The sequence below is a fragment of the Oreochromis niloticus genome, linkage group LG19 (genome assembly GCF_001858045.2).
Source record: "Oreochromis niloticus isolate F11D_XX linkage group LG19, O_niloticus_UMD_NMBU, whole genome shotgun sequence".
NCBI lineage: Eukaryota > Metazoa > Chordata > Actinopteri > Cichliformes > Cichlidae > Oreochromis > Oreochromis niloticus.
Window position 1 is genome coordinate 27,137,307 of NC_031983.2, and position 10,822 is coordinate 27,148,128.

The 10,822-nt window shown below is 40.8% G+C and overlaps 1 protein-coding gene across 10 annotated transcripts; it reads right to left on the reverse strand.

Moving 5' to 3' along the window:
* Positions 1–2,230: 2,230 nt before the first annotated feature.
* LOC100703615 (uncharacterized) lies at positions 2,231–9,220 on the reverse strand. Of its 10 annotated transcripts, none has more exons than XM_005477622.4 (7): positions 9,014–9,220; positions 8,110–8,244; positions 7,113–7,678; positions 6,201–6,292; positions 5,972–6,072; positions 3,902–4,001; positions 2,231–3,669 (listed from the first exon to the last, which is right to left on the reverse strand). In XM_005477622.4, the coding sequence occupies exons 3-7, from the start codon at positions 7,584–7,586 to the stop codon at positions 3,537–3,539; spliced, it is 900 nt and encodes a 299-aa protein (XP_005477679.1). In that variant the 5' UTR covers positions 7,587–7,678; positions 8,110–8,244; positions 9,014–9,220; the 3' UTR covers positions 2,231–3,536. The 10 variants fall into 10 exon arrangements, with proteins under 10 accessions (XP_005477679.1, XP_013127387.1, XP_005477678.1 ...); XM_013271933.3 differs by having other exon boundaries at positions 7,799–8,244; XM_005477621.4 differs by having other exon boundaries at positions 7,113–7,720; positions 9,014–9,219.
* Between the last annotated feature and the right edge of the window lie 1,602 nt (positions 9,221–10,822).

The window sequence follows — 10,822 nt, forward strand, 5'->3', positions numbered from 1 at the left end:
GTGAGGCATGTCAGGTAAACACAAAGCTGTGTTACTGCCTCCGAAGGAAAGAGGAGGGAGAAAAAGTATAACACACAAAATAAAACACAGCTGGAAGGTGTAGATCAGCACGCCAATTGCGCACGTGCCCTGCAGTCTGCAGTTTCACGAGGCCTTCGCTGACACACACCTACCTACCTTCTGCCTTCTGGCTGACCAGGCAGGGAAAGGCTGCCCTACTATCTGCACAGACAGGATTACTTTAGCCGCATGCATTATTCAGTGGAAAAGACCCCTGCTCCGTGTTTCTGGGCCGCCTGTGTTCACCTGGACTGTCAGAATAAAACTGACAAAAGATGCAGCATTATTCACCAAACATTAACACAGGAAGACAACTGTAGTGGGAGCTGAGCATTATTATGACGACTCTCTGACTCTAGGAAGCGAGTTCTCTGCTAAGAGCCGGTGGCACTTACACTTTTCATGCAAGGTTTAATGAGAGCACGGTGCATTGAATCCACCGAGCAGCAGAGTACAAAGATGCCGCTGCTGCTTTACAATAAAAAAAACAGAGGAATTTAAACTAATATTTGTGATTTAAACAACTTCGTGTTTAACCCCAAGTTGTAGAGTGTGGCCAAAGAGGTAATTTGATAAGCAGTTCAAAAGAAAAGGTATGAAATCACCGCCTTCAGGAAGATCCCTCAAACCTCAGGAGAGGTAAACGCTGCTCTATATGAATTAATGCCACACTGCGCAAAGGTCTTGAGCCACCATCACTTCTTTGTTTTGATTCCATGGAGTCAGACTTCCTAACAGGTTTTTTTGTTGTTGTTTTTTAAGGTGGCCTTGAGGAATAGTTCTCCAGCTTTCTTAAGGTCTTTCAAAGTGTTTCTTTGGACACTGGCTGCTTTTTCGCCCATTTTCAGTCCAGACCCTGTACCTGACCATTTTCAAAGGATTCTTTTTATTTGTTAAGCTGCTTAAAACTAAACTATGACTCACTCAAGAAAAAAGAAAAAAAAGAGATAACGTAAGCGACCATTTTTAATTGTATCTTTAGGCACCTTGTTAGTAGCAGTCTGTTGCAGAAACTCGCCATTTGTTCCCATTTCTTTACATGAATCTATGAAAAATGCCAAATATAACACAGGAAGTCAGGAGAGGGGGAAAACAGTGAAGCTTCTGTCATGGCTACGTGCTGCATTTCAGCCAGCGGTGGTGGGATCCAGTCTAAACTGATGGAAGTTTGGTACAGTCAGATTTTGTATAAAATTATCTGGAAAGCATTTGATTGGCAAAGCTTCATTTTTCCAACATGATAATGATCCCAAACACTTCCAGTCCAGTAAAAGCAGACCTGGACAGACAAATACACAATGAAACACTACCAGTCAACAACTGGCCTCCCCAGAGTCCGGACCTCAACATCACTGAAGCAGTGTGGGATCCTCTAAGCACAGCCAACATCCAATCGAGAAGCCTGGAGAACCATTCCTGAAGACTACTCAATGAAATTATAAAAAAGCTGCCGAGAAGACTTCAGACTGTGTTGAAAAATAAAAAGGTGGTGATACCAAATAGTGACTTTCAAGACTTGCTTTACATGCTGCATTTCTATATTTGCTCATCTTTCAATACATTGCGGTACCTCTTTCCCATTTTCATAGCAAATATAAAAATAGAAATACACAAATATTTTTTGTTTTTTAAATGAGAGGTGGCTCAAGACTTTTGCACAGTAGTGCATCTGATCATAAACAATCAATGACACATTTTTGTCCTTTTTCACTTTATATTAAATTTGTACAGTAGAATAAGCTTACGTTTGAATTCTATTTTTACATTTATTATTTTTTTACTCTCACACTGTTGAACACTGCCGGTGCTGCAGCTGAAGGATTGAAAATTAAAACCGTCTTACGCACATCTAAACATTAATTTGATGAAACCCAACTCAGACATGCTGTGATACTGAGAGGTCCGTTACCTTAAACACTGCAGGCTTTTCTCCACAACTTCAAACTTCATAAAATTACAACTTTATCAATTAAGATGTCCTTTTCCAGTCGTCCTGCTAACGCACTTTTAGGTGAATATGCTTGGAGTTGGATTAACAAATCCCAGGTTGAGCTTAAAAGCTTACCCTGATTGCTGATGTTTAAGTAAGTGAAGCCAGACAGGGAAGAGATAAGTTGGATATCCTGAGCTTGTGTCACATTGCAGGAAAAACCCCCAAACACTGAGACTTCAGCTGATGCCTTTAAAAGAAAGCACAAAGGACATTTGTTTAGGCCACAATCTTAATAAACAGGTACGATTATGAAAAAATAAATTGCACTGAGAACTGTTTTATGCCCAGGGAGACCATTAAAAGTCATGACACAATCAGACACATTTACACCACCGGTAATGTTGGACGAAGATGAAACAGCTGGTATGTGGGTGAACTGACCTGGCAGGTATGACATAACAGCCTGCCTCCATATCAAACTCAAATGTGCGTCAGTAAGTGTGCTGCAAACAGCTGCTCACAAATCCTGATGATACTGAGCACGTTTCAACTATTTAAAAAGACATTTCACGTGCCTGAAAAGCTTTTCTGCTTCTTCCCCATATCAAAATATGACAAATCCCTGATAACCTGTGATTTACCGATGCAACTTTCTCAGTCCTGCAACACCTCAGATACCTTGGCTTTGAGTATCTGTTACCTGTCAGCATTTCTCACCGTGACGATGAGGCTTGAACATCGTTTTCTAAATTGTAGATGACCGGAGAATTGCCATTAGCCACGCTTTTCAGACGTCAAAACACATCAACACTAAATGAAAAATAAGGAACAAACTAGAAAAAAGAACTTGTTAGCGTATCAAGCAGGAAATGATGTGACAGCTCGTGGGATGGTGAAGAATTTAGCAGGACAGATGGGCCTGATGTCACTTGGAAGGATGCAAGTACTGGATCAGCACACACATTAAAACATGCACCAATTTTTAAATAAAAGACAAAAGTAGAATCAAAAGAAAGAAAGAAAAAGCAAAAGTGCAACAATCAAACAGACAAACCAGGAAACCAAACACAAATTCACCCAAGAAACAGAAAAAGTGCAAATATTTGGCACGAGGCAAAACGAGCCCCATCCAGACTCACACCCTCCTCCTCAGTAACCCCACTGCCTGATCCACACAGCTGCACCATACCACAGGCCCTGCACATATGAATACACTAATTAGCAATAACATGTACACATAGTCTTTTCAGTTATTAAAACATTACTTTTATCGAGAGGAGGGGTCTCTCTGTGTGTGAGGGGCGGTGTACAGCTCTCTCAGCAGCACCCTGCACTGCACGCACCTTCTTATCGACATCAGTGGAGAGAGCTAAATATTTAAAGCGTGGCTACACTTCACTACAGCTACAGCGCTTGTGCGTGCTGTGCCTCTCTCCATGACATCTGAATGTTGCCAGCAGCGAGGCTATGCATGTCTGAAAAGGGCCCTATTACACTATAACAGTCAAGGGTTTTTTCACACAGTGTTTATTGCTCAGACATTTTAGACTCGAGGACAGTGGCATCTTTCAAACTGTTTAGGAACTTTTGAAAAGCGTTCGTGTGAGCCATAGTTCTTGCGTTGCCATTCTCGGAGCGTCATCTCTGGCTTTGTACCAAAGCGACTCTGGTAATTTCTGAAATTAAGCAGATTCAGATGGAGATTATTAAAACTTTAAATAAAGCTAAACTAAAACTTGATGTAAAACATAACATTATGTGCTTCTAAAACTAAATTTAGAAGATATTTTTATTTAATCTCTGACAAATCTGAGGAAGCATTTGGTGAACCTTTTTTTTAAAGACAAAAGAAACTCAGACTCGTGTATTCTGAATCCACAGAAATATTTCCAACAAAAGGTTGCGTACCGGCGGGTGAAGTCGGAGGGATGCTGCCACCTTTTCCCATCCTTGCCCGCTCTCTCACCAGCAACACGGTTCATCACGCTCAGCAGCTCAGACATGACACCTGATGGAGGCACAGATGTTAGAACATCAAAACTGAAGGTCACATGTGACTGAAGGGAAGAGTCATGATGAGACACAGAGGGGGGAAAAAAACCCACAACACAAGCTTCCAAGTGAGAGACGTTTACACGTTAACTTACATCTATAAAATAATTACTTTTAATGGAATTAGTTACAGTAAAAGTAACTGTATTACTGAGTTATTACTTTCTGTACTTCTAACTGCTCATTTAATCAATTAAAAGTCGCCAAAGCTCTCCGGACTCAGTAGCTGTGGAGCTCTAAAACTCCTCTGGCATTGACATCAGCACTAACTGTGCACCGCAAGCTTCATGGCATGGGTTTCCATGGCCGAGCAGCTCCTGTAGGTGTAATGTGTAGGTGGCCCAGTACTTAGTAATAATTTGACAGATTTATTTATTCTACCTAAAGCTTTGAAATAAATGATACAGGTAACACTGCATGCTGCTTTAAGACAGACCCCTGCATGCTGTAGCTGACAATCGACCTGCAGCAAAGTTTACAAGAAAAAAAAAATCCACCAAGCTTAAAGGTCAAGACAGTTTTTTTATTTCTGTGTGGAGGGGAACAGAATCACTTTCCTTCACCTTTACGTTTGTTTATCGTGTGATCTGATAAAGGACTCTTACTGGCATTTTACCTGCAAGGGTTTGGATAGAGATTACAGAAACAACCGTGGCTGCTGTCAACTGTAGAAAAATGTTTTCCTTCTCTTCAGCCTGGTGCGTGTGGAGTCAGAGAGGCTCCGCCATAAACAACTACAGCGCCATCCTCGCTGCTGCTGCGTCATCAACTTTCATGTCGGCTAAAAGTGAAAATGCTCAGGCTGAATCTCAGAATCACGTTTTACAGCCGACACACGTCTACATTTTAGTCGCAAACTCAAGGTAAATGTTAAATGCTTCCTTTACTGTGAAATTCTGGTACTGACAACAAGGAAAAAATAATCCTTGGCGAGGGTTACTTCAGCTAGTTTCTTCACGTGTGACTCAGTAATGGTAGAAACTTCGTCTCTGGCTCAAAAGGGCCGACCGCTGACCAATCAGCTTGCCTGACATGCGTCTTCGTTGTGTTTTTATTACTAGCCATCAGTGCAACATCCTGCAATTACACATACTGCATACTGCAATCACACAACACATATTCTTGGCCTATCAATCAAATTCCTTTCACTTTGCTTTGTGGCAAACTGAAACTATTTCATGAGAGTAGCTAATGTACAGCCATCAGCTGAGGAAAACAACAGCACTGAGAGCGCACTCAACAATAAAATAATTAACTAGAATTTAAAAAATGATCATTTCCTGCTCTGTGCATCACATCACCACATTAACGATTTGCTGCAGCATTCATCTCCAGTGCTTTTTACAAGAATGTTGCATTTTACTTTTGAAGCCTTTGTAGTAGGTGGCACTCATAGGGATCGTTATTTTGTAGAATATGTCATGATCTGTGAAACAACAAAGATGCGCCATTCATGTGAACGCACAGGGGAAACCCCGGGTTAACTTAGTGAGTTCCTAATCAACTTTGTGTGACCACTTATCTTGATCGAGTAAGCTAATCCAGATAGCAGCAAGATATCCTGGGTATGTAGACGGAGATTCATAATTCAGGGCCCAGGCCACAGGTAAAGTCCGATCCAGGTTAAAGGTTACTTTGTCAGAAAGCGAAACAATGTTTTCAATTTGTACCTTCTCCTAGAATTCATGAGCACATACTCACAGCACAGCACATGTAAAGGATCAGCTACAATCAGGCTCGGAGGACTACTGAAAAATCATTTCAGGGAGTCATTGCAATGATGTCTGCGACCATTTCACACGTTTCCATACATGTCATAATAAAAAAAATTTACTTTCAGTTTCCTCTGAGGTAAAACATCAAAATAAATGTTTAAATAGGAAAAGAGGAAAAAAATATGGGGAGAAAAGAACAACAGGTTCCTACCATTATGTGCTCCTTGTTTCTCTTGCATGTGTCTTATTACTGAATGGACATAGAGCCTCTTTTTCTTCTCCCAGTCTGACCTCCTGCCGAAGATCACAGGCCTGAAAAGATACAAGCACATGGCCCCACAAATCTGTAAATATGAGGCTTCTAGAGAACAGGCCGAGTGCCTCTAAAAACCAGAGCGAGGCTAGTGTGGTCCCACTGCTCCCCCTAGAGGTACCAGTACCTTTGAGTCCCGGAGCACTTGGCAGTCCGAGCACGCGACTCTTCCTCGGGTTTTGTGGTTTGCTGGCATGGAACAACAACTTTTGATTTCACCTTGAGGAAGCACAGAATATTTGTGTATGATTGCTGGGTTATTACAGTTTTTTTTAGCATTACAAATATCATTTATTTTAGAAAACTTTTAGAGCATTTTATTTGAACTCTTAATATGAAACAAATGGTAAATGGTAAATGGCCTGTATTTATATAGCGCCTTTATGGTCCCTAAGGACCCCAAAGCGCTTTACATATCCAGTCATTCACCCATTCACACACTGGTGATGGCAAGCTACGTTGTAGCCACAGCCACCCTGGGGCGCACTGACACCCAAACAAAACCCAAACAAATATATTTTTAGTTAATCAAAATTCAGGTGGAGCTGCTGGGATACACAGAGGCACAGGAATTATGCTGACATAAGGGAGTAGTCCTGCCTTGCAATGTTATTCTCACAACCAGAGGAAGGTGGGTAACAAACCCTGACACCAAACCAGGGAGAGACCCTCAGTGAGACAAAAGAGAGCTCGCCAATGTCAATCAGCTTAGAACATATCTGTGTCGATCCACTGCAGCTCAACGTTCACCTCTCCAGAAATGAAGACTCCATAGAATAGAGTTGAAGAGCACCACAAACTCACTGAAGTAATTTGCTTCCTGATAGAGAGATTTGGGCCAATCGGGGCCAATTCTCTGCACTTACAGCTCAGTTATGGCACTGGGCAATGTGAGGTGGACCTGTGGCTGAGATAGGAGCCATAATTGGGCCAAACATTCATTGCTATCTGGGTCAGGACAAAACTTTGATTTATTTTGATGTTCTTGTAAAAACATATATACAGAGCACTGCTGTAAAGAACAGGAGAGAGCACTTACCTGTACTTGAAGAGGTAAGGTATTTTTCCAGGTGTCCTCCAGATTGGTATCTTCTGTACTGCATCCAGATGACTCTGATGCCAGACTTCTGTCGCCAGCAGTGTTTGGCCTGACTGTGCCATACGGAGAGGATTCAAGCATGGGAGGACCGATATCCCACACCCCCTCAGTCTCACTTTCTAAACTCTCCACAGAGGTCACAGGCTCCACATAAGGCCCACTGACAGCAGGACTCAAGTCGTCCACTGCAACAGTAAAGCTTCCAGAGGTCACAGTTTGTTTCTTATGTTGTGGCTTGGGTGATCTTTGCGGATGACAGCCATTCTCAACCACCCTGAGACGGGGGTTTGAGTTACCAGTGAGCTGTTTAGAGTTCAATAACCCATCTCCTTTATGGTCATTTATGGAGGACAGAGACACATAGCCTCTATCATCACTGACTCTCAAACTCTCTCGTCCAACTCTTCTTTCCATCTCTTCTAAGTGTTGAACAGCAGGAAATTGTTTCTCTGGAAACGTGTTGCAATGTGGAGCTGTGCAGCTTTCTGCAGGATCCAAATTACCTGCTGCAGTACAGGTATTAATGGGACTGAGGTAACATACTGCATCTAAATCATAGTCAAACACAGGGGAAAAATTGAAAAGGATATTCTCAGATGTAATATGTTTTTGTACGATCTCTTCACCTCCTGGATCTGTGGAGGACCCACATTGCTTGATGTGCTCACAGTGTAGCCTAGAGTTCACAGGTTGGTTTACTGCACTCCCAACATTTTGCTTCTTAGGTAAAGGTTCAGGATAAGACGACGCTGATTGCTGCCCCACAAAAGGGCTGTAGTGGTCCGTAAAACACTCGAGGTCAGGGGACAAAGCCTTTGGACTAAGGGGCTTTTTTAATGGACTAACATAGCCTTCATCAGGACTGGAATAGTACAGTTTCCTTTTATTTATCCAGTTATTACGGACCTCAATTTTTAAATGATTAAATGTAGAAAACCTGCTTAGCTGCTGCAGATCAGCCTTTCTGTTACAGGTCATCCTTGAATACTTGGAGAGAGGTTTCAAACATTCGAATATGGGTGGTTTCAGACAGCAGACATCACGTTGTTTCTTCTTGCTTTTTTATCCATACCTGTTGAGGGTGAAGAAAATTCAATATTTCAATATTTCCAGTTATTTATGTCCTACTACACACAATTTCTGGGCTGACCACTCAAACTTTGCCGTTTATTTGTTCCTCCATTTGTGTTTAGAAAACCTAAACCTCCAATATAACAAAAGAGTTTTCCAACTTTAAACATTTAGCCAGCACAACACCAACACAAATATTAATCACAAACTCCATGAATCTCCTCCAAGTTGCTCAAACTAACCAATACACACTGTCGTATCCCAAAGCAAAACTTAAATAACACAAAGGTCACTTGTCTTGTTGTGTTGTTATGAGATCATGCAGTGCACACTCCCCAACAGATGTGTGTTTTAAAATCAATTTTTACTCACCCTGGATTTTATGAGCCATCTCCACCTGCTTTGTCAAACAAACAAAACAAACAAAAAACCCCTATCACCAATAAAAGCACTTACCTGCATTTCCCTTTAATTTTTCAATACCTAAAGTTTCGGTTTATTAGCTTCGAGTTAGCCAAATAGCCAAAAATCAGTTTAGCTGAGCCCAAACGTTCCACACTTGGTTAAAGACTAACTTTTGTTGGCCTCAGGCTAGCAGACGCTAACCCCGCGTTATTTTTTTTATATTACCTGACTTCGCACCTGCTCGGTCCTCAAAAACGTCTTTCGCATGCTCAGGGCTAACATTAGCTTTTAGCTTGTTACCTTCGTCGATATTTTGGATATGCTACAGCTGTAAGACCACATAAATAACATGAAATAAAACTCACCTCTTTCCTGGAAATTAATCTACTAGACACGCGCCCACGTGCTTTACGCACACGCTTTCCTCCCTCGGTAGCACGCACAGGTGGTTAAACACAAGGCACACATACAGGTTAAATGAGCAGGCGACACTGCAAAGCTCAAACTTGAGTTGATGCAACAAACTGACATGAAAACGCGCACATGTTGTTTACATTAGATTCCCAAACTACAGTTCTGTGCTAACGGCTTCAGATTGGCCAGGGGCTAAAAGTACATTTAAAAAGATTAGTCTATATAGTTATTTATGTCTCTTCAGTTTAAGCCCACTCACTGGAGTAAGGTTATGATTTATATGTTAAGTGTCTATTGACTTTATTTTTAATACATGTTTATTTACATAAATATTTTAGCTGTGTTGTGTAGTTACAATGCACTGGCAGGGATATAAAGAGCTGGCCAATTAACTGTCTATTGGCATTGGTTTTATTTAGAAAGCAGCGTAAGAAAGCTGGAGATACCAATTCACTTCAGTATGGTAGAACCAGGCTCAGGGATGGGCAGCAATCTGCCATGGTTGGTTCAGGGTGAGGGGAGGAAAACAGGACAAAAGAGCCAGAGACTGTGTATAAATACAGAGGGTGAAAAGAGTTTAGTGAAGATTTAACACCTCAGTTTTATCTGAAGCAAAAAGCAGGAAAATAGAGGTCATCTTCATGTCTTTAACACATAGTTTAATTGATGTGTCATCTGGCTTCATCAATAAATCCAGGGATCATCTGCAAATCATCTAATAATCATAAATAATGATAATAAAAATGTATTATCCCCAATTTAATACTTTTTTGGATCACCTTTTACTTTAATAAATGAAATAATTTACTTGTATTTACTTGGATTACCTAAACCTTTATGATCTGAAACAAATGACAAATATGCAAAACACTACGTCATCAGAATGAGGGTGAATACTTCATATAATTCCTGTGTGCAACACGGTGCATTCATGCCCCAGGTTGACTTTGTTCAGGTTTTAGGTCTGTAAACTGAGGAAGCCTCACATCAGCCTCAAATTCATCTAGATGACAAATTCTTCCCAGGCCAGCTCCTCCTCCAGGGATGGATACAATATCACTTATTAGATGATTGTGCGTAATACCTTCGTTGTAATCATCCTCAGTCAAGAACTATAAGAGCTATACTTTGCAATATAAAGCACCTAAAGGTAATTGTTGTTGCGAATTAGCAAATTCACCTAAGAAATTAACTGAATTTCTCGCTTTTATACACAATATCCTTTTTCTTAGTATGTCACTGTCACAGTCTCTAAAAATTAAAAATTAATGTGCAGTGGCAAAACCTGCAGACTGATTTATTCTATTCAATTACTGTTTTATGAATATTTTAAGCGAGAGTGCACCATTATGGATCGATAAATCTCAACCACCCAATACAAAGCTGCATGTGAAAAAGGACAAAGAAAAAGCAAAATTATAACCCCTAAAAAAATGATTTTAAATGATGAACCAGTGCAAACTTATCAGAAATGATGGAAGCAATTTTAACTACTACCATTATAATTTACATCTACAGGAACAAATCAGCTTCTTTCTGCAGGGCGGGGGGGGGGAGTGAGGAAAGCACCAACTGATGCTTAACTTTGTAATTGTAAGTGTAGATTCTGGATTTAAATACAATTACAGTCCATTTTATTTTAGCCAAATAAGCCTCCGACTGAATGCTCCTCTCATAGGGGAATTAGTCTTACGGGATGTGATACAAAGATTTTGTGTAAAGCATTCTCTAGGAGACTAGATAAATGTGTGCTTAATTTG

Bases quoted from the DNA above. Each gene is read 5' to 3' on its own strand.
- LOC100703615 (XM_013271928.3), bottom strand. From the start codon at position 8,150: ATGACCTGTAACAGAAAGGCTGATCTGCAGCAGCTAAGCAGGTTTTCT. The intron at 6,293-7,112 runs GTAAGTGCTCTC...TGCTTCCTCAAG, and splicing joins CCTTACCTCTTCAAGTACAG to GTGAAATCAAAAGTTGTTGT. The intron at 3,670-3,901 runs GTACGCAACCTT...GCTTAATTTCAG, and splicing joins CCCTCCGACTTCACCCGCCG to AAATTACCAGAGTCGCTTTG.